The sequence below is a fragment of the Salmo salar genome, chromosome ssa06 (assembly GCF_905237065.1).
Source record: "Salmo salar chromosome ssa06, Ssal_v3.1, whole genome shotgun sequence".
In the NCBI taxonomy this organism is placed as follows: Eukaryota; Metazoa; Chordata; class Actinopteri; order Salmoniformes; family Salmonidae; genus Salmo; species Salmo salar.
The window spans coordinates 22,695,097-22,720,145 of record NC_059447.1 but is presented as its reverse complement, the minus strand read 5'-3'; the positions used below and the strand labels follow the sequence as shown (position 1 = coordinate 22,720,145).

At 45.8% G+C, this 25,049-nt stretch overlaps 1 protein-coding gene across 1 annotated transcript in view; it reads right to left on the bottom strand.

Moving 5' to 3' along the window:
• Window positions 1-1,373: 1,373 nt before the first annotated feature.
• Window positions 1,374-25,049, bottom strand: part of LOC106606702 (cytoplasmic phosphatidylinositol transfer protein 1) — a 119,235-nt gene continuing 95,559 nt past the window's right edge. The window contains 6 exon segments of the mRNA XM_014203058.2: window positions 1,374-2,707; window positions 2,710-2,811; window positions 8,451-8,514; window positions 9,468-9,623; window positions 18,682-18,780; window positions 24,260-24,331. Of these exon segments, the coding sequence (XP_014058533.2) occupies window positions 2,496-2,707; window positions 2,710-2,811; window positions 8,451-8,514; window positions 9,468-9,623; window positions 18,682-18,780; window positions 24,260-24,331 (705 nt within the window). The 3' untranslated portion in view covers window positions 1,374-2,495.

The following is a 25,049-nucleotide window of genomic DNA, read 5'->3' as shown; positions in this document are numbered from 1 at the left end:
GAGAGTAGCAGCAGTGTAAAAGGGGGGGGGGGGGCAATGCAAATAGTCTGGATAGTATTTGATATGATGTTCAGGAGTCTTATGGCTTAGGGGTAGAAGCTGTTTAGAAGCCTCTTGGACCTAGACTTGGCACTCCAGTACCGATTGCCGTGCGGTAGCAGAGAGAACAGTCTATGACTTACGTGGCTGGAGTCTTTGACAATTTTTAGGGCCTTCCTCTGACACCGCCTGGTATAGAGGTCCTGGATGGCAGGAAGCTTGGCCCCGGTAATGTACTGGGCCGTTTGCAATACCCTCTGTAGTGCCTTGCGGTCGGAGGCCGAGCAGTTGCCATACCAGGCAGTGATGCAACCAGTCAGGATGCTCTCGATGGTGCAGCTGTAGAACCTTTTGAGGATCTGAGGACCCATGGCAAATCTTTTCAGTCTCCTGAGGGGGAATAGGTTTTGTTGTGCCCTTTCACGACTGTCTTGGAGTGCTTGGACCATGTTAGTTTGTTGGTGATGTGGACGCCAAGGAACTTGAAGCTCTCATACCACCCATGCTTGTTTTGCAGTACGGTGGCACTGAAAAAACATGAACAAATGCTCCAAAAACACCCAAATACATCCTTTTAGAAACATAAACGCTGTCAGTATAGCATGAAATTGTGTCATTCCGGACTTTATATTCCATTTATTGCGACTCGAGCTGCTTCCCCAATCCAGCTGTTCCATTCTCTGTGTAGCCTGCTGCTACAGGTAACTGATGAAATAAAAGAAACACCAACATAAAGTGTCTTAATAGGGCATTTGGGCCATCACGAGTCGCCTGATCTACAAGTGTCTGGAACTTCCTGTGTGGTAGCACCTGCTTTCAATATACTTTGTATTCCTCATTTACTCGTGTTTCTTTTATTTTGACAGTTACATGTAGAACGGATGGAGAGGTATCACTCGAGTCTCAACAAAATGGAATATAACGTTGCGGAAGTTAGAAATAACACAATTTAATGTGTACAACATGCAAAGACTTGCATCACTATACTTAGAGCTTTTGCATTTCTAAAAGTGTTTTTGGCGCCTTTGTTCATGTTGTTTTCAGAGCCCCCATACTGCACAACGAGGATGAGGAAATTGGTTGGGGGTAAGTTTCTCAAAATCAAGTGAAATCACACAAAAAAGTGTCTGGACCCTTCCACAACATGCTATTTACATAAACAATGTAGGTTTGGTTGTAAAAAAGCTATAGCAAGGACCCTATCCCAACGTACAATAAGCATCCAGTGACGACTGCAAGTGACAAGTTGCAGACTAATAGGCCAGACCCTACTAACCTAACCCATTTGTAATTTCAGTTGAATAAACTCAACAAAAACTGATTAACTACAGATATCACAATTCCCCCATTTATTGTCATTTCGTTTATATGAATGACACCAGCTGTTTGAGCAATATTTAATTTATTGATTTGATATAAAACACAACAACATGATTGCAAATTCATGACTTAAATCATCCCTACAAGCCAAATCACAACATTGATCAGACATGTTTTGTCCTGTCGTAGTCTGTAACAAACAAAGGAAAAGCACCAGACTGTATAGAAGACAGCCATTTCAAAGGTACATTTTCTCCCCAGTTTAAAAGAAAAGCAGAGGCTGGATATTCAAACCATGCATTTTTATATATGTCTTTTAAAGGACACCATGGCCAACAAAACTATAGCAACAGAATTCAGATTTAGAAAGAGAACGCCTCCACTTTAGAGCTCTACACAGACCTCTTTTCTCTCTCCAATACACAGATTACAGCAATTCCATAGCACTGAAAGACATCAATGAATTCAGCATTTTTACAATAGATGACTCTTTAATATACATATTTACAAAACAAAACACAGGATAAAATAACACTCTCCTGAAATCCACCGTTTTACTCTAACTGTTCACAGCGACCTACAACAAACCATGAATAACAACCAACACACAATTCCATCTGAAATTACATGGCGTCAATTGCCAACCAATAAGAGGGCTTGACTGCAAGGAGAAAGAAGGAGGAAATGAGTTTGATCATCCCACACATTTATATCCATATGCAGAAAGATTGAGTGTGTTGACTGAAGAGTCTACTCATCAGATCTCTGTGTATCTAGGTAACAAACCCTGAGATACAGTATCAACTGAGATGAAAGAGGACTGAGACGCTGAAGAGAAGCACAAAGTATTCAGAGGAATGTGAACTAAATTAAATCAGACTATAATTGACCTCCACATGAGCTTTCTCTGACTATCTCTCTGCAAAAGCAGACCAAGACACAGTTAGTTGGTGACAGTGGTTGGCTTCAGGGTGATACCAGCAACTGTCTGTGGAGAGGCGGTTACCACACCACCAAGTTACAGGAGGTCTGTGAACAACACTCCCTTTTACATACGTTGTCTAGGGGACAAAATGGATGTACATAGCCACCCCCTGAATGTAGATAGGTGTATAGCACACCTATGGGTCCCCCTCTTATTCAGGCTGGGGGCTAGGGGTTGAGCCCCAGGAGAAGATGCTAGCCAGCCTGAAGCCTGAGTCCCTGCGATTGGGGTCGGGGAGGGTCAAGGTCTCTGGGGCCGACTTCTTCCTGGGCCGGTCCTTGGGCACGGAGAGGTACTCTGGAGGCTCCGTGGAGAGGGGGGTGGAGGGGGCGCTGGAGGGCCCGTTGCGGGCCACCGAGGCCAGGGGGTCTCGGTGATGGAGATGGATGGGGGGAAGGGGCCGATCTTACGGTTGGTGGCCTCCTGGGTGGCCCGCTCGTACTCTCTCACCTCGTCCATGGTCATTTCTTCAGGAGGGGAGAGAGAGGGATATATTATAACCCCATGACATCTACTGTATGTCTTAGCATTGTAGTGTAATAACACAATTACATTATACAGTAAATACGTATCTGACTTCACCTGTTGGATTTAAAATAGCTTACATTTCAAAGGCTCTTGGAGATGAATACAAGCAATACATGAAAAGATGTTCCCTACTCTGAACACAAATCTGAATTCATAATCAGTTGTGTGTGTTCCAAAGGAGACAGTCATCATCCTTGCTCACAAGTGTCTGTGTGTGTGTGTGTGTGTGTGTGTGTGTGTGTGTGTGTGTGTGTGTGTGTGTGTGTGTGTGTGTGTGTGTATCTGTGTACGTGTGTGAGTGTATCAAATCAAATCAAATTTGTCACATACTTTGTAAACAACATGTGTAGACTAACAGTGAAATGCTAATAGTGACTTGCTCACTTGTGTGTGTGTGTGTGCGTGTACTTGTGTGCATGTGTATGTGTGTGTGTTTGGGTCCGTGCACGTGTTCTGTGCTGTTCCGGTAGGACAAACAAAGCATACATTTTGATGCAGTCAATGACAATGCATGAACGTTTGAGTGTGTTTGAATGGATGACATGAAATGAGTCAGAGAGGAAGAGGGAGATGAGTCACCAGCAGACAGAGAAACGGTGAAGGAAGAGTGAAGACATACGGCTGGCTGTCTCAAGGCGCTCTACCACGTCCAGTGATGGCGGTGGGTGGCAGGTGAGTTTATGCTGTGGTATGCTGTGGTTGTTGGACATGGCCAACTCTAATGTTGGTTTTCTCATGCATGTGTTTCCCGTACCCCTGCACATCATCCCAAGTTATATCTGTGGAGACGTTCCAGACCACCACCGCACCACCTGTTAGCTAGCTAGGGCACTTGGTGCAGGAGGAGCAAGGTCTAGTGGGAAGGGTCGGCAAGAGGTCAGGTGGTCACAACCATAAAGAGCTGGGGAAGTTGGCGTAGTCTGCGGGTAGTTAAATTAGTGACAAACGCTTGATGGGCCAAAAAGCAGTGATAACATGGTCAAAGTAGCCAGAACAACATTAAATTCAGGTGAAACTGCCCAGTATTGTCTGATTCTACATTTTACCATGTTACTATGCTGCCTTTCCCTTCCAGAGCCGTGTTACAGGGAGGTGACTGTGCAATGAGAGTAAAAACCAACAAACAGTTGTTTTGTTTCCGAACAGAACCACATTTTATTTGTTCTGCTCCAATTTTCTGACCAGCATGATAAAGTTATAAACCCGTTCAAACAAGGTTTTTCTGTTCCCTAAACTGTTTCCTTCCCCTGAGAGCCAGTTTCTATAGTGAATTAAGTATAGTCCTGGAATAAAATGCACTTTCAATTGAGAATGATTTAAATCAAAGACTTCACCTGGCTCTGGGAAACCAGCCCCTTGGTGATATAGAGTAAGTAATGGGCAGGTATGGATATATGTTAAGGTCCAATGCAGCCATTTTTATCTCAATATCAAATAATTTTGGGGTAACAATTAAGTACCTTACTGTGATTGATTTAAATTAAAATGGTAAAATAGAATCAAAAATGTATCTTAGCAAAGAACAATTTCTCAAGCAAGAATTTTTCTAGGACTGTCTGGGATTGGTCTGAGTTGGGAGAACTGAAAACTAGCTGTATTGGCAGAGAGGTTTGGAACTCTCTTTCTTATCAGTCTATGAACTAATTTACCACCTGGTGATGTAACCAGGCAGGTCAAAACTCCATCCCATCAAAACAGGCTGACATTTTAGATAGCTCTTACACTAAAAGGGCATTATCATAATGTTCACAATTTAACAGTATTATTCCAACCTCATACACTCTTAGAAAAACAGTTGCTATCTAAAACCTGACAGGGTTCTTCGGCTGTCCGCATAGGAGAACCCTTTGATGAACACGTTTTGGTTGCAGGTAAAACTCTTTTGGTTCCAAGTAGAATCCTTTCTACAGAGGGTTCTACATATAAACAAAAAGGGTTATATCTAGAACCAAAACAGGTTGTACCTGGAACCAAAAAGGGTTCTCCTATGGGGATAACTGACGAAAACATGTTTCCTTTTTGGATTTTTTTTTGTAGTGTAGTGTGTAGTGTGGAAATAAATATAAAACACAGAAAATCACATTTTTGACTGCACTGGGCCTTTAATGTGAAGTGGATGCATTAGTGGGTGGACACAGGGTGGTTTGATATAGTGGTCAGGAATATTATTAGACAAGCCTTAGTAATGTAGGCTGTGGAAGACCACAATGCAAGGATGGAGGGAAGGACCACTGCTGTACAGCAGGGTCATGTTGATTTAGGGCACACAACGTTTGAAAACGTTTTGCAACAGAAAATAAAAACTTGTTTTTCTTATTGCACAGGTAGTCCCTCTGATTTAGTTGATTTTCTTCCGTTTGGTGCTAAATTAATATGACCCAGATGATATACAGCCCACAGGAGGTTGGTGCCACCATAATTGGGGAGGACAGGCTCGTGGTAATGACTGGAGTAGAATTGGTGGTATTGTATCAAATGTGTTTGATGTCATTCCATTCACTCCGTTCCAGCCATTATTATGAGCCGTCCTCCCCTCAGTGGCCTCCAGTGATACAGCCACTTTCACTGAATCTCCCACAGCTCTTGGAGGAAGGGGAACAATGCAATCTAGATTGAGCTAAGGCTATAGTGTATCTACTGTGCTAATTATGTACTTTATACTGGCTCATGTTGTATGTGAATAGGGATAAAGAGCAGGCTCGTGTGGTCTTAAATGTTCCTCTATCTTTAAAGCCAGGCTCTGTAAGCCCCAAATAAAATAGCTACTGACACTCGGCATGCTCTCACCTTCTCTCATCCTATGACCGATACAGTACTGAGTCAAGTGCTCTCTGTACCTGTGTGTAGACTCTCTGAATAATTCTCTTGCAGTGGATACATCTCAAGTGGGAGCTTCTCTGATGAAGGTCAGCGAGAAAGCGTATTGGTTGTGAGAAATGAGCTTTATCATTTTTTTTTTAATTGAACCTTTATTTAACTAGGCAAGCCAGTTTAGAACAAATTATTATTTACATTGACGGCCTACCAAAAGGCAAAAGGCCTCCTGCGGGGACTGGGGTCTGGGATTAAAAATAACGTTTATAAATACATTGAATCATTATTGTTATTATTAAAAATATTTATGTTCCTTCTCCATGACAATCCTAATGCGTCAGCTTTTCAAAAACACTTACAAAGTTAAGTACATAATTCAAAATGTATGAAAGAGTGGTCTGGCCTATGAATTGTCTTTTTTCCTAAAAAAAGGCCGTTAACAAATGTAACAACAGGGTGAGAAGTGTAGTTTCAGTCAGATCTGCATTCCAATACTGTTAGAAATGATTTGAAATAGTGAAGCTGGGGTTGATTGAGCTTGCCTGTTGCATTGGAACCAATAAAAAAGTATTGGAAATACAAACCCTGCCCTTCTGGCCCTCCAGACAGGCTAAAGCAAACGCTTAAGGTATTTTAAACACTGTAGTATTGAACTCAAGTCTTGTTGCAGTGTACCTTGTGTTTGACCATCCTGGCCACACAGATCCATTTTATAAACCTTTTGCTCATGTTGAAACAGTGAAGCAAATCACTGAAACACTGAAGACATGCTTAGACAAGAAATTCTCAGACTAAAAACATCATACAAAATAATGGTTATTAACACAAATCAATGCTTGAATAGATGAGTTACTGATATTTTGAGATCGCTTTCAGGAAACAGACAAATGAACACAAACTCAAATATACAGATAGTAGATAGTAGCAGTGCTTGGTGCTGTGGCCTAGGTCCTACATTAGGCAGAGTGAAGATCATGGTCACATAGAAGTAGATAGTAGCTATGCGCCAGAGGCTGGTCTAGCAGGTAACTGGGCCGCTGCAGCATATACACGTCACCCCTCAGAGTGGGTAAGAATCCTGGCCCCAGCACTAGTCTGCATCTCCCTCCCTCTCCATCTCCTTACTCAATAAAATACAAATACTATGAAATATACTGCTCAAAAAAATAAAGGGAACACTTAAACAACACAATGTAACTCCAAGTCAATCACACTTCTGTGAAATCAAACTGTCCACTTAGGAAGCAACACTGATTGACAATAAATTTCTCATGCTGTTGTGCAAATGGAATAGACAACAGGTGGAAATTATAGGCAATAAGCAAGACACCCCCAATAAAGGAGTGGTTCTGCAGGTGGAGACCACAGACCACTTCTCAGTTCCTATGCTTCCTGGCTGATGTTTTGGTCACTTTTGAATGCTGGCGGTGCTTTCACTCTAGTGGTAGCATGAGACGGAGTCTACAACCCACACAAGTGGCTCAGGTAGTGCAGCTCATCCAGGATGGCACATCAATGCGAGCTGTGGCAAGAAGGTTTGCTGTGTCTGTCAGCGTAGTGTCCAGAGCATGGAGGCGCTACCAGGAGACAGGCCAGTACACCAGGAGACGTGGAGGAGGCCGTAGGAGGGCAACAACCCAGCAGCAGGACCGCTACCTCCGCCTTTGTGCAAGGAGGAGCACTGCCAGAGCCCTGCAAAATGACCTCCAGCAGGCCACAAATGTGCATGTGTCTGCTCAAACGGTCAGAAACAGACTCCATAAGGGTGGTATGAGGGCCTGACGTCCACAGGTGGGGGTTGTGCTTACAGCCCAACACCGTGCAGGACGTTTGGCATTTGCCAAACGTGACAGAGTCTGGAGACGCCGTGGAGAACGTTCTGCTGCCTGCAACATCCTCCAGCATGACCGGTTTTGCGGTGGGTCAGTCATGGTGTGGGGTGGCATTTCTTTGGGGGGCTGCACAGCCCTCCATGTGCTCGCCTGAGGTAGCCTGACTGCCATTAGGTACAGAGATGAGATCCTCAGACCCCTTGTGAGACCATATGCTGGTGCGGTTGGCCCTGGGTTCCTCCTAATGCAAGACAATGCTAGACCTCATGTGGCTGGAGTGTGTCAGCAGTTCCGGCAAGAGGAAGGCATTGATGCTATGGACTGGCCCGCCCATTCCCCAGACCTGAATCCAATTGAGCACATCTGGGACATCATGTCTCGCTCCATCCTCCAACGCCACGTTGCACCACAGACTGTCCAGGAGTTGGCGGATGCTTTAGTCCAGGTCTGGGAGGAGATCCCTCAGGAGACCATCCACCACCTCATCAGGAGCATGCCCAGGCGTTGTAGGGAGGTCATACAGGCACGTGGAGGCCACACACACTACTGAGCCTCATTTTGACTTGTTTTAAGGACATTACATCAAAGTTGGATCAGCCTGTAGTGTGGTTTTCCACTTTAATTTTGAGTGTGACTCCAAATCCAGACCTCCATGGGTTGATAAATTGGATTTCCATTGATTATTTTTGTGTGATTTTGTTGTCAGCACATTCAACTATGTAAAGAAAAAAGTATTTAATAAGATTATTTCTTTCATTCAGATCTAGGATGTGTTGTTTAAGTGTTCCCTTTATTTTTTTGAGCAGTGTATATATTTAAAAAATGTAATGATAATAATAATATATATAAACACACAGTATAAACAAGCTAGCTCACATTTGAGCGTACATGTCAACTAACTGGGACAGAGACAAGACGCGACGCAACCTCACCAATCCACTCATCCACCCAGGCAAAGGCTTGTCTGTGTCCTAGGAGCAGGACATCACGGATAACCTGAGGACGGAGAGAGAAGGAGAAGGAAGGTAAAGAGGGAGAGTGAGAAAGAAAGAAAGAAAGAAAGAAAGAAAGAAAGAAAGAAAGAAAGAAAGAAAGAGGGTGAGAGAGAGAAAAGTGAGCGAGAGAGAAAGAGAGAGCGAGAAAGAAAGAAGGGTGGACAGGAAAGGAAGTTAGAAGAATTAGTGAGAGGACAGGTGATCAGAGAGGAAAGGAAGTTAGAAGACTTAGTGAGAGGACAGGTGAGTCAGAGAGGAAAGGAAGTTAGAAGACTTAGTGAGAGGACAGGTGAGTCAGAGAGGAAAGGAAGTTAGAAGACTTAGTGAGAGGACAGGTGAGTCAGAGAGGAAAGGAAGTTAGAAGACTTAGTGAGAGGACAGGTGAGTCAGAGAGGAAAGGAAGTTAGAAGACTTAGCGAGAGGACAGGTGAGTCAGAGAGGAAAGGAAGTTAGAAGACTTAGTGAGAGGACAGGTGAGTCAGAGAAGAAAGGAAGTTAGAAGACTTAGCGAGAGGACAGGTGAGTCAGAGAGGAAAGGAAGCTAGAAGACTTAGCGAGAGGACAGGTGAGTCAGAGAGGATGAACTTTAAGAGTTGTTCTCTGTCTTTCCTCCACCAGTTAATGTTAGCCATGTGTGTCCCTATATGAGTAATGCTGTGTGTGTGATGTCAGGGAAAGAGACCCTCAGGCAAGGAGAGGGACAGCTCAGAGGGGGAACAGGGGTATAGGTAGGTGTGGAGGGGGCTAAATTGAATTGAAGGGAGAGGAAATGGATGGCTGACCAAGTTATATTGGGAGAGGGCAAGAAGTGAAGAACGCCAGTGTGTTTTTGCCTGTGTGTCCCTGTCTGTGTGTGTGTGTGTGTGTGTGTGTGTGTGTGTGTGTGTGTGTGTGTGTGTGTGTGTGTGTGTGTGTGTGGATACAGAAATGGTGGGTAGACATAACTGGACTGACCTTGTGTACAAACTGCTCCACCCGTGTCTGAAGACCCCACACCTCGAACTTGACTGTCACCAGTTTGTAGGAGCACATGATGGGTTCCTGGTTGTCGATCCAGCCCTCCTGTAGAACACCCCGGTCTGTCTTCTCTGATTTAAAGTACCGCAAGTCCTACAGGGAACCATGGAAACACAGTATGGACAGGATTAAAGCTACAGTCCGGGATTGGTACATCCAATGTTGGACTTCTTTTGACATAGTGACATTGAAGAATATAACTTTCACATACCTCATGAGCTTAGTGCCACTGTGTCACCTCATTGTTATGTCTCTATACAGGAATGCAATTCAATTCCGACCCAATGAGTTTTGCAGAAAACATCCTGACAAGTATGAATGAACCATGTTTTCTTTGTCCAGCAGTCCAGCAGAATGGATGGTAGGTACCAGGTGGGTACAAGTCTCATGGAGAGCTCAGCCTGGAGCAGCCCGCTCGGGGGGGGGGTTCTCGTTACAAACAGTACCCATTATGCATGAATTAATCACACTTCCCTGGGGGCTCATTATACTGTAATGCTCATTAGCAAGGTCAGGTATCTCAGTGTTGGGATGGTGAGAAGGGATGCGTCTCACACACACACACGTACACACACACACGTACACACCCACGTACACACACATGTACACACACACACACACACACATGTACACACACACACATGTACACACACACACACATGTACACACACACACACACACACACACACACACACACACACACACACACACACACACACACACACACACACACACACACACACACACACGCTATGCACAGGAGGAGAAACTTGAAGGCATTTTACGTGATTGCAGATGAGACGCGTGATAAAGTTAGGTTAGGTTGGGTCAAAGGTGTGTGGGGGGTGTTTCATGATCATGTGACCTTACCAGGAGAGAACTCTGGGCCCTTGTTATGGAGTAAGGACTAGATGGTATACAGAATTGACTTTATGTAGCAGGTTAGGAGAACTTACACAGCAGGATAGGATAATTAACCTAGCAGGTTAGGAGAACTTACGCAGCAGGATAGGATAATAACCTAGCAGGTTAGGAGAACTTACGGAGCAGGATAGGATAATTAACCTAGCAGGTTAGGAGAACTTACGCAGCAGGATAGGATAATAACCTAGCAGGTTAGGAGAACTTACGCAGCAGGATAGGATAATAACCTAGCAGGTTAGGAGAACTTACGCCGCAGGATAGGATAATAACCTAGCAGGTTAGGAGAACTTACGCAGCAGGATAGGATAATTAACCTAGCAGGTTAGGAGAACTTACGCAGCAGGATAGGATAATAACCTAGCAGGTTAGGAGAACTTACGCAGCAGGATAGGATAATTAACCTAGCAGGTTAGGAGAACTTACGCAGCAGGATAGGATAATAACCTAGCAGGTTAGGAGAACTTACGCAGCAGGATAGGATAATTAACCTAGCAGGTTAGGAGAACTTACGCAGAAGGATACGATAATGAACCTAGCAGGTTAGGAGAACTTACGCAGCAGGATAGGATAATTAACCTAGCAGGTTAGGAGAACTTACGGAGCAGGATAGGATAATTAACCTAGCAGGTTAGGAGAACTTACACAGCAGGATAGGATAATTAACCTAGCAGGTTAGGAGAACATACGCAGCAGGATACGATAATTAACCTAGCAGGTTAGGAGAACTTACGGAGCAGGGTAGGATAATAACCTAGCAGGTTAGGATAATTTACACAGCAGGACAGGATAATTAACCTAGCAGGTTAGGAGCATTAGGTTAAGGTTAGGACAACGGTTAGGTTTAGGGTTAGTGGAAATGCTACAATTCTCCCCGAAACGACCAACAAATTTAGATGTTGACGATTTATGCGTCACTTTCGTCAGTAGCTGCATACCGCCTAGCCACAAACTAGTTATGGCCTAGAACCTAGAGTATTTTTTTTTATGTTGGCAGGAAAACCTCTGTGCTTTGAGCACATTACCAAGTTATACAGTTGAAGTTGGAAGTTTACATACACTTAGGTTGGAGTCATAAAAACAAGTTTTTTAACCACTCCACAAATTTCTTGTTAACAAACTATGGTTTTGGAAAGTCGGTTAGGACATTGGAGGGCCAGTAGGAGGGACTCTTTCCTCTGGTCTAAAAAATATCCCAATGCCCCGCCCTGTGTAGGGTGCCGTCTTTCAGATGGGACGTTAAACGGGTGTCCTGACTCTCTTTGGTCACTAAAGATCCCATTGCACTTATTGTAAGACTAGGGGTGTTAACCCTGGTGTCCTGGCTAAATTCCCAATCTGGCCCTCATACCATCACGGCCACCTAATCATCCCCAGTTTACAATTGGCTCATTCATCCCCCTCCTCTCCCCTGAAACTATTCCCCAGGTTGTTGCTGTAAATGAGAATGTGTTCTCAGTCAACTTACCTGGTAAAATAACGGTAAAATAAAATTTAAATAAATAAATAAACATCGACTTTGTGCTTGACACGTCATTTTTCCAACAATTGTTTACAGACAGATTATTTCACAATTCCAGTGAGTCAGAAGTTTACATATACTAAGATGACTGTGCCTTTAAACAGCTTGGAAAATTCCAGAAAATGATGTCATGTCTTTAGACACTTCTGATAGGCTAATTGACATAATTTGAGGTGTAGCTGTGGATGTAGTTCAAGGCCTACCTTCAAACTCAGTGACTCTTTGCTTGACATAATGGGAAAATCAAAAGAAATCAGCCAAGACCTCAGAAAACAATTGTTGACCTCCACAAGTCTGGTTCATCCTTGGGAGCAATTTCCAAATGTCTGAATGTATCACGTTCATCTGTACAAACAATAGTACACAAGTATAAACTCCATGGGACCACGCAGCCGTCATACCGCTCAGGAAGGAGACGCGTTCTGTCTCATAGAGATGTATGTACTTTGGTGCCAAAAGTGCAAATCAATCCCAGAACAACAGCAAAGGACCTTGTGAAGATGCTGGAGGAAACAGGAACAAAAGTATCTATATCCACAGTAAAACAAGTCCTATATCGACATAACCTGAAAGTCCGCTCAGCAAGGAAGAAGCCACTGCTCCAAAACCACCATAAAAAAAGCCAGACTACGGTTTGCAACTGCACATGGGGACAAAGATCATACTTTTTGGAGAAATGTCCTCTGGTCTGATGAAACAGAAATATAACTGTTTGGCCATAACGACCATTGTTATGTTTGGAGGAAAAAGGGAGGCTTGCAAGCCGAAGAACACCATCCCAACCGTGAAGCACGGGGGTGGCAGCATCATGTTGTGGGGGTGCTTTGCTGCAGGAGGGACTGGTGCACTTCACAAAATAGATGTCAACATGAGGAAGGAAGTTAAAGCTTGGTCGCAAATAGGTCTTCCAAATGGACAATGACCCCAAGCATACATCCAAAGTTGTGGCAAAATGGCTTAAGGACAACAAAGTCAAGGCATTGGAGTGGCCATCACAAAGCCCTGACCTCAATCCTATAGAAAATTTGTGAGCAGAACTGAAAAAGCATGTGCGGGCAAAGAGGCCTAGAAACCTGACTCAGTTACACCAGCTCTGTCAGGAGGAATGGGCCAAAATTCACCCAACATATTGTGGGAAGCTTGTGGAAGGCTACATGAAACGTTTGACCCAAGTTAAACAATTTAAAGGCAATGCTACCAAATACTAATTGAGTGTATGTAAACTTCTGACCCACTGGGAATGTGATGAAAGCAATAAAAGCTGAATTAAATAATTCTCTCTACTATTATTCTGACATTTCACATTCTTAAAATAAAGTGATGATCCTAACTGACCTAAGACAGGGAATTTTTACTAGGATTCAATGTCAGCAATTGTGAAAAACTGAGTTTAAATGTATTTGGCTAAGGTGTATGTAAACTTCCGACTTCAACTGTATATCATTGTTCTGGTATAATGTGAATATGTCACAACATCCACAGAAGGTGGCGCCTCTCCTCGGTCGAGCGGCGCTCGGCGGTCGTCGTCGCCGGCCTACTAGCTGCCACCGATCTGTGTTTCAGTGTCTATTAGTTATGTCTGTTTTTTGTTTGCACCTGTTTTGTGTTTGTCATTAGTGGGGGGGGTATTTAGTCTGTCTGTGTTTAGCTAGGATTTGTGCGGGATTGTTCGTTGTTACGTGTGGTGTTACTTATATTATATAGGCATTAGGGTTGCCGGGCTGCGCCCCGTCTGCCTTTTGAGCGGAGCTTCTTTTTGTCATTTTTCCTGACTGTTATGCTCCCAGCCATATGTGGAACTTACCCGTGGATTTATTAAATTAAGATTGTTCCAACGGACCTCAGTCTCCTGCGCTTGACTCACTCCTTAAACTGTTCATTCCGCTCGTGACAGAATCCCGCACCACTTATGGAGTCAGCAGGGACAGGAACATTGTCAATGGAGGAACAAGTCGGCCAACATGCCAGCCTCCTCCAGCGACTGGGCACGGCCATGGACCAGGTGCTGACCCGATTGGAGAGCTGGGAGCGAGTCGCTCCATCACCCCCACCAGGAACAATTCATCACCCTGCGCCCCTACCGAATCCAACCGAACCCAGTACAAGCGGGATACGGATAATGGCTCCCAGGGTGTTCGATGGGACGGCCGCTGGGTGCAAGGGGTTTTTGCTCCAGTTGGACCTGTACCTGGCGACCGTCCGGCCCTCTCCCTCCGATGAAGAGAGGGTGAGCGTCCTCGTCTCGTGGGCCCAGACTCAGCAAAGGACAACTACCCAGAGTTCGCTCGCCGCTTCCGGGCGGTATTCGATCATCCCCCGGAGGGCAAGGCGGCGGGCGAGCGATTATTTCATCTGAGGCAGGAGACGAGGAGCGCTCAGGACTTTGCGCTGGAGTTCCGGACTCTAGCCGCCGGATTGGGGTGGAATGAGCGGGCCCTGATTGACCACTACAGGTGTAGTCTACGTGAGGACGTCCGCCGGGAGCTGGCTTGCCGGGACCATACCACCACTCTGGACCAGTTGATTGATTTATCCATCAGGCTGGACAACCTGCTAACTGCCCGGGGACGTTCCGATCGGGGCCTATTCATTCCACCTCCCATCCCTCCTGCTCCAACGCCCATGGAGCTTGGAGGGACCGCTGCTTGGAGGGACCGCTGTCCCTGCGCATTCTTTTCTAAGAAGCTGAGCCCGGTGGAGCGCAACTATGATGTGGGGGACAGGGAGTTGTTAGCTGTGGTCAAAGCTTTGACAGTGTGGAGACATTGGCTTGAGGGGGCACGTCATCCTTTTCTCATCTGGACCGACCACCGTAACCTGGATTACATCCGGGCAGCGAGGAGACTGAATCCTCGTCAAGCCAGGTGGGCCATGTTCTTTATGAGGTTTCAGTTCACCCTTTCGTACATTCCGGGTTCTCGGAACCGGAAGGCCGACGCACTGTCACATCTCTACGACACCGAGGAGCGGACCATCGATCCCACTCCCATACTCCCGGCGTCCTGTCTGGTGGCACCGGTGGTGTGGGAGGTGGATGCGGACATCGAGCGGGCGGGTCGACTCGAACCCACTCCACCTCAATGTCCCGCGGGTCGGAAGTTCGTTCCGCTGGGTGTTCGTGATCGTTTGATCCGATGGGCCCACACTCTACCCTCCTCGGGTCACCCTGGGGTGGAACAGACAGTGCGAGGCCTGAGGGGGAAGTACTGGTGGCCCACCTTGGGAGAGGATGTAACACACTATGTCTCTTCCTGTTCGGTGTGCGCCCAGTGTAAGGCTCCTAGGCACCTGCCTCGAGGGAAATTACAGCCCCTCCCCGTTCCACAACGACCTTGGTCTCACCTCTCGGTGGATTTCCTTACGGATCTCCCGCCATCTCAGGGAAATACGACGATCCTGGTTGTTGTGGATCGGTTCTCGAAGTCCTGCCGTCTGCTTCCGTTGCCCGGTCTTCCTACGGCCCTACAGACCGCGGAGGCCCTATTCACCCACCTCTTCCGGCACTACGGGGTGCCCGAGGATATCGTATCTGATCGGGGTCCCCAGGTCACGTCCAGGGTGTGGAGGTCGTTTATGGAGAGGCTGGGGATCTCGGTCAGCCTGACCTCGGGTTTCCACCCCGAGAGTAATGGGCAGGTAGAGCGCATTAACCAGGATGTAGGCAGGTTCCTGCGGTCATATTGCCAGGACCGGCCAGGGGAGTGGGCGCGGTTCGTACCCTGGGCTGAGATGGCCCAGAATTCTCAGCGCCACTCCTCTACTAACCTGTCACCCTTCCAGGTCGTGTTGGGGTATCAGCCGGTCCTGGTGCCATGGCAACAGAGCCAGACAGAGGCTCCTGCGGTGGAGGAATGGGTCCAGCGCTCTAGGGAGACCTGGCATGCGGTCCAGGAGTGTATAAAGAAGGCTGGAGAACGACACAAAGAGAGCGTTGACCGCCACCGCAGTGAAGCCCCCGTGTTTAACCCGGGGGATAGAGTCTGGCTCTCGACCCGGAACCTGCCCCTCCGCCTGCCCTGCCGGAAGCTGGGTCCACGATTTGTAGGGCCATTCAAAGTCCTGAGGAGAATAAACGAGGTGTGTTATAGGTTACAACTTCCTACATATTACCGTATTAACCCCTCGTTTCATGTGTCTCTCCTCAGGCCGGTGGTAGCTGGTCCGCTGCAGGACGCTGAGGTGCGGGAGGCCCCCCCCCCCCCTGGACATCGGAGGGGCCCCGGCGTACACAGTCCGGGCCATCTTGGACTCCCGACGTCGGGTGGGGTGCCTGCAGTACCTCGTGGACTGGGAGGGGTACGGTCCAGAGGAGAGGTGCTGGGTCCCGGCGAGGGACATTCTGGATCCAGCCATGTTGCGGAATTTCCACAACCTCCGCCCGGATCGCCTGGCGCCTCGCCCTCCGGGTCGTCCCCGAGGCCGGCGTCGGCGCGCTGCGGGACCCGCGCGTCAGTGGAGGGGTACTGTCACAACATCCACAGAAGGTGGCTGCCACCGATCTGTGTTTCAGTGTCTATTAGTTATGTCTGTTTTTTGTTTGCACCTGTTTTGTGTTTGTCATTAGTGGGGGGGTATTTAGTCTGTTTGTGTTTAGCTAGGATTTGTGCGGGATTATTCGTTGTTACGTGTGGTGTTACTTATATTATATAGGCATTAGGGTTGCCGGGCTGCACCCCGTCTGCCTTTTGAGCGGAGCTTCTTTTTGTCATTTTTCCTGACTGTTATGCTCCTAGCCGTATGTGGAACTTACCCGTGGATTTATTAAATTAAGATTGTTCCAACGGACCTCAGTCTCCTGCGCTTGACTCACTCCTTAAACTGTTCATTCCGCTCGAGACAGAATAGGTCTGAATTAGGGTTGCAAAATTCCAGCAAGTTCCCCAAAATTCCCAGGTTTCTGTAATTCCTGGTTGGAATATTACAATTTATTTGTTTATTCCCTCCTGATTCCAGGATTATTCCAAACAGGATTTCTGGAAAATCTGAGAATTTGGGCAAATTTACCAGAGTTTTGCTTTCCTAGCTTAATGTAATAGTATGACCATCTGTCAAAATCATCTCTTTGTAGGTACATTTGAACAATGCCAGGTGAAACCTTACTGCAGTTGGCAACATATGAGACTAAGTCTATGCTCTCCTGAACACAGCAGGTATCAGGGATCTAAAAATGGCTCAGATCAAATCAAATATACTTAAATAGGCTGGTTGACATTATATTGTATTCCAGGAAAAAGGATGTGGTGGCTAGGGCATCAATTCCCATCCTCTGGTCAAACATAAAAGACAGATCCATTGCTGTCCACCTGACTCTAATAACAGACATGGGATAACCCCCCCACCCCCCTCCACCACACACACACACACACACACACACACACACACACACACACACACACACACACACACACACACAACACACACACACACACATATGGAGAGGCAGTTAGCCAGCTGTGATCAGAGGAGTGAGAAGCTGTAAGAGGCTGTTTGAGGAAGATAACACCATGTATTCCTCCATCCCTCCACCCCCTTCCCTCCATCCACCCCTACATCAACCCTCCCTGGGGCTTGTGAAGAGGGAAGAACGGAACGTGACGGAGAGCAGGGATACAGCGGTGAACATGGTAAATGGCAGCCATGACCAGCTAGAGGTCTCTCTCTCTCTGATGAAACTAGCAGCTAGCTGACCCTCAGGGCTGAGAGGAGAGATATGACCAGCTAGAGGTCTCTCTCTCTGATGAAACTAGCAGCTAGCTGACCCTCAGGGCTGAGAGGAGAGATATGACCAGCTAGAGGTCTCTCTCTCTCTGATGAAACTAGCAGCTAGCTGACCCTCAGGGCTGAGAGGAGAGATATGACCAGCTAGAGGTCTCTCTCTCTGATGAAACTAGCAGCTAGCTTACCCTCAGGGCTGAGAGGAGAGATATGACCAGCTAGAGGTCTCTCTATCTGATGAAACTAGCAGCTAGCTGACCCTCAGGGCTGAGAGGAGAGATATGACCAGCTAGAGGTCTCTCTCTCTGATGAAACTAGCAGCTAGCTGACCCTCAGGGCTGAGAGGAGAGATATGACCAGCTAGAGGTCTCTCTCTCTCTGATGAAACTAGCAGCTAGCTTACCCTCAGGGCTGAGAGGAGAGATATGACCAGCTAGAGGTCTCTCTCTGATGAAACTAGCAGCTAGCTGACCCTCAGGGCTGAGAGGAGAGATATGACCAGCTAGAGGTCTCTCTCTCTGATGAAACTAGCAGCTAGCTGACCCTCAGGGCTGAGAGTACAATGAGCAAATGAGATATGAGAGAAATAGGGATTTGTATACACTCTTAGAAAAAAGGATTCCAAAAGGGTTCTTCGGCTGTCCCCATAGGAGAACCCTTTTTGGTTCTAGGTAGAAGGGTTCAACCTGGAACCAAAGTAGTTCTTGGAACCAAAAAAGGGTTCTTCAAAGGGTTCTCCTACATGGTCAGCCAAAGAACCCTTTTAGGTTCTAGATAGTGCAGTTTTTCTAATACTGTATTCTCTTAGATATTCTGTTATCACCCTCTTACACTTTTTCTGACTTTGTGAAACGACCAGGTTTCTAGCACCGAGAGTTCACTCCCCCCCCAGTATTGGAAAACGATGGCAAATTGTGACTGTCGATGTCCACTGCTGCTGAAACAGTGACTTGGGATTCCTAACCCTTGACTTCTAACCTTTGACCTCCTCACCTCAGACTCCTTGTAGTAGCGCTCTGGGATCTCGTCGTAGGCGATATCCACTAAGCACACCTCTATCTCCTCCTCCCCTTTGGGCTCGCTGTCAAAGATCTGAGGGATAGAGAAAAAGAGATGGGCATGTCATTTTAGAGAAAGAGAGAGAGAAAGAGAGAGAGAGCAAGAGAGAGAACATAATCAACTGTTCTCCAAGTCTAAGATGTAGGGACACCCATGATGAGGACGTTGTATTTCAGCTATGTAGATATCAGTGATCATATGAGTGAAGCTTAATGAACGGTAATTCCCACAGCAGCCACTAGGTGGAGCTCTGATGTTTCGGTAAATTGAGAGAGCGAGCACTGCATGATACTGATCGGCCAGAGCTGCCAATCATATAGAGAATCACATTGTTTGAAGTGGGATAGCGAGGCTTTTAACAGTTATGAATGCTTTACTCCTTTCCCCATTAAAGCCATGAGACCTCGTCAGGTGACAGGTGCTTTCGCCAGGAGGATACATTTAGCTAATTTAGCAGGGAGAAAGAAACAGGAGACAGAGCTGGTGCAGTAATAACCTCCTTGAAATAGTTGAATAATCTGGACAAAAATCCATCCATTACTGACATCAATGTATATTCATCTACCAACCTTTGCATGATAAGTAGACTGGGAGGATGAAAAACTGAACTGAGTAATGATGTCTTTGAGAGTAGAGGAAGTAAGCCTTGGGAAATTGAGGCATTGATGGGATGAATTTAAAATTCAGCAAATACATACTTTAGTCTCAGGAATTAAGTCAGGGTCGTGTTAATTTTGCACCAAACACAAGAAAATCAGCTGAAGCAGGGAGGGATTACCTGGAAATGTCCAATAAGAAACTTTTATATTCTTTTGTCTATAGCAAAACGTTTTAAAACGGTTTCCGTTATGTCCTAATGAACACGACCCAGGACAGACAGGATCATTTTTATTATATGACATGATGTAAATGTTGTGGAATGGTAATGTGAATGTGTCCCCCACCAGGAAATGAGGTTCAGTGGTGAGAGGAACAAGAAGCAACAGTCCCTGTTTAAAGGACTGTATCAGACACGCAGACAGACACACAATATCTCCCTATATCTTATTTCCTTTCTATCTTGCACCCCCTTCTCTCCTTTCTCTGGTTGTCTGAATATCAGTCCTTCATACTGTAGTGAATTCAAATCTGTAGCCAAGGAGCTGTAGGCAATCATCCCTTTCTCCCTGACACACCAACTCTCACAAAAAGAAGATGCAGCAGGTGAATGTGGCTGGAAACAACTGTTGACTGCATCTCAAATGGCACCCTATTGCCTATGCAGTGCAGGGCTCTGGTCAAAAGTAGTGCACTACTTAGGGAATAGATTGTCATTTGAGATGCAGATATGTAACAGAGTAAGACCTTGGTGTACTATGGATGTCCTTGACATGTCCTTCAAACCAGAAGAAGAGTAAACCCATTGTGTAACATTAAGCAATGGGCATCAAATAGCAAGCCCAACCAAAATGCAAACAGTTGTTTCCAGCCGCGTTCAGCTGCTGCATCTTCTTTTTGGGAGAGTTGGTGTGTCAGGGAGAAAGGGATGATTGCCTACAGCTCCTTGGAGGCCTGGGCCCTATCACAGAGGTATATGATATAAACTCTCCTATCACAGAGGTATACGATATAAACTCTCCTATCACAGAGGTATATGATATAAACTCTCCTATCACAGAGGTATATGATATAAACTCTCCTATCACAGAGGTATATGATATAAACTCTCCTATCACAGAGGTATATGATATAAACTCTCCTATCACAGAGGTATACGATATAAACTCTCCTAACACAGAGGTATATGATATAAACTCTCCTATCACAGAGGTATATGATATAAACTCTCCTATCACAGAGGTATACGATATAAACTCTCCTATCACAGAGGTATACAATATAAACTCTCCTATCACAGAGGCATATGATATAAACTCTCCTAACACAGAGGTATACGATATAAACTCTCCTATCACAGAGGTATATGATATAAACTCTCCTATCACAGAGGTATATGATATAAACTCTCCTATCACAGAGGTATACAATATAAACTCTACAAACACAGAGGTATACAATATAAACTCTACAAACAGAGGTATACGATATAAACTCTCCTATCACAGAGGTATATGATATAAACTCTCCTATCACAGAGGTATATGATATAAACTCTCCTATCACAGAGGTATATGATATAAACTCTCCTATCACAGAGGTATACGATATAAACTCTCGTATCACAGAGGTATACGATATAAACTCTCCTATCACAGAGGTATATGATATAAACTCTCCTATCACAGAGGTATACGATATAAACTCTCCTATCACAGAGGTATACGATATAAACTCTCCTATCACAGAGGTATACGATATAAACTCTCCTATCACAGAGGTATACGATATAAACTCTCCTATCACAGAGGTATACGATATAAACTCTCCTAACACAGAGGTATATGATATAAACTCTCCTAACACAGAGGTATATGATATAAACTCTCCTAACACAGAGGTATACGATATAAACTCTCCTATCACAGAGGTATATGATATAAACTCTCCTATCACAGAGGTATATGATATAAACTCTCCTAACACAGAGGTATACGATATAAACTCTCCTATCACAGAGGTATACGATATAAACTCTCCTAACACAGAGGTATACGATATAAACTCTCCTATCACAGAGGTATACGATATAAACTCTCCTATCACAGAGGTATACGATATAAACTCTCCTATCACAGAGGTATACGATATAAACTCTCCTAACAGAGGTATACGATATAAACTCTCCTATCACAGAGGTATACGATATAAACTCTCCTATCACAGAGGTATACGATATAAACTCTCCTATCACAGAGGTATACGATATAAACTCTCCTATCACAGAGGTATACGATATAAACTCTCCTATCACAGAGGTATATGATATAAACTCTCCTATCACAGAGGTATACGATATAAACTCTCCTATCACAGAGGTATACGATATAAACTCTCCTAACAGAGGTATACGATATAAACTCTCCTATCACAGAGGTATATGATATAAACTCTCCTATCACAGAGGTATACGATATAAACTCTCCTATCACAGAGGTATATGATATAAACTCTCCTATCACAGAGGTATACGATATAAACTCTCCTATCACAGAGGTATACGATATAAACTCTCCTAACACAGAGGTATATGATATAAACTCTCCTATCACAGAGGTATATGATATAAACTTTCCTAACACAGAGGTATACGATATAAACTCTCCTATCACAGAGGTATACGATATAAAAAGGATGAAAGGAAAAAGAGAATTGAAAGAGAGATGGGAATGGTAGAAATGATCAACCACCACACACCGCCTTTACCCCACAGTTATCCATATTTTTTTACCTTTATTTAACTAGGAAAGTCAGTTAAGAACTAATTCTTATTTACAATGACAGCCTAGGAACAGTGGGTTAACTGCCTTGTTCAGGGGCAGAATGGCAGATTTCTACCTTGTCAGCTCAGGGATTCAATCTAGCAACCTTTCAGTTACTGGCCAAACGCTCTAACCACTAGGCTACCTGCCGCCCCAATGCATAAATCCATATCCAACTTGATTTGATATGCTCCAAATTGAAAGGCTAGAGAAAGAACCACTTACACTTGACTTGGAGGCCTGGGCCCATATTCATAAAGCCTCTCAGAGTTGGAGTGCTGATCTAGGATCACTTTTGACTTTTATAAATTAGATCACATGAACAAGGGGGACCTGATCCTAGACCAGCACTCCTACTAAAGATGCTTTATGAATATGGGCCCTGAAGCCCATAGACTGAATAGTAATCTCATTGATCTTAGTGAGGGAGAGGCTAGCCAATGAAATAAACGTGCATTCTGATGAGTTGGCTGGGGCAATTAGCAGGCCATTGTGAATATATTAGACCAGTGTTCTTATTCATCCCAGCATCCCCTGTTCTGACTCCACCCACTCGTTTAGAAGTGAGAGACAGAAAAAGATGAGACTGAATGTTGTATGTGGCATTCAAGTGCACACACATGACCCCTCACAAACACACACATGACCCCTCACAGACACACACCATGACCACTCACAGACACACACCATGACCCCTCACAGACGCACACCATGACCCCTCACAGACGCACACCATGACCCCTCACAGACGCACACCATGACCCCTCACAGACACACACCATGACCCCTCACAGACACACACCATGACCCCCTCACAGACACACACCATGACCCCTCACAGACACACACCATGACCCCTCACAGACACACACCATGACCCCTCACAGACACACACCATGACCCCTCACAGACACACACCATGACCCCTCACAGACATACACCATGACCCCTCACAGACACACAACATGACCACTCACAGATACACACCATGACCACTCACAGACACACACCATGACCACTCAGACACACAACATGACCACGCACAGATACACACCATGACCATGCACAGACACACACCATGTCCACTCACAGACACACACCATGACCCCTCACAGACACACACCATGACCCCTCACAGACACACAACATGACCACTCACAGATACACACCATGACGATGCACAGACACACACCATGACCCCTCACAGACACACACCATGACCCCTCACAGACACACAACATGACCACTCACAGATACACACCATGACCACTCACAGACACACACCATGACCACTCACAGACACACAACATGACCATGCACTGACACACACCACTCACAGACACACACCACTCACAGACACACACCATGACCACACACAACATGACCACTCAGACACACACCATGACCTCTCACAGACACACAACATGACCACTCACAGACACACACCATGACCACTCACAGACACACACCATGACCATGCACTGACACACACCACTCACAGACACACTCCATGACCACTCATAGACACACACCATGACCCCTCACAGACACACACCATGACCACTCACAGACACACACCATGACCACTCATAGACACACAACATGACCACTCACAGACACACACCATGACCATGCACTGACACACACCACTCACAGACACACACCATGACCACTCACAGACACACACCACGACCAGTCACATATACACACCATGACCCCTCACACACACCATGACCACTCACAGACACACACCATGACCCCTCACAGACACAGACCATGACCATGCACAGACACACACCATGACCATGCACAGACACACACCACTCACAGACACACACCACGACCAGTCACATATACACACCATGACCCCTCACACACACCATGACCCCTCACAGACACACACCATGACCATGCACAGACACACACCATGACCATGCACAGACACACACCATGACCCCTCACAGACACACACCATGACCATGCACAGACACACACCATGACCCCTCACAGACACACACCATGACCATGCACAGACACACACCATGACCCCTCACAGACACACACCATGACCATGCACAGACAACCATACTGACATTGTCATTGCTGCCTTTGTTGTCCTCATACTTGGTCTCTATGTGAATGGAGAACTTTGGCAGAAAGGAACACTAGAGAAGAGGAGAGAACAGCAAGAGATTACACACAGAATAGAGACACATTAAGACAATATTTTGACTTGGTATGTCTCAGTCCCAAATAGTAATAATGATTATACCTTCCTCCACATGCCCCCATGGTTAGTCAACTATCCCTCATACCTTCCTCCCCGTCCCCCCATGGTTAGTCAACTATCACTCATACCTTCCTCCCCGTCCCCCCATAGTTAGTCAACTATCACTCATACCTTCCTCCCCGTCCCCCCATGGTTAGTCAACTATCACTCATACCTTCCTCCCCGTCCCCCCATGGTTAGTCAACTATCAGTCATACCTTCCTCTCCGTCCCCCCATGGTTAGTCAACTATCACTCATACCTTCCTCTCCGTCCCCCCATGGTTAGTCAACTATCACTCATACCTTCCTCCCCGTCCCCCCATGGTTAGTCAACTATCACTCATACCTTCCTCCCCGTCCCCCCATGGTTAGTCAACTATCACTCATACCTTCCTCCCCGTCCCCCATGGTTAGTCAACTATCACTCATACCTTCCTCTCCGTCCCCCCATGGTTAGTCAACTATCACTCATACCTTCCTCCCCGTCCCCCATGGTTAGTCAACTATCACTCATACCTTCCTCCCCGTCCCCCATGGTTAGTCAACTATCACTCATACCTTCCTCCCCGTCCCCCCATGGTTAGTCAACTATCACTCATACCTTCCTCCCCGT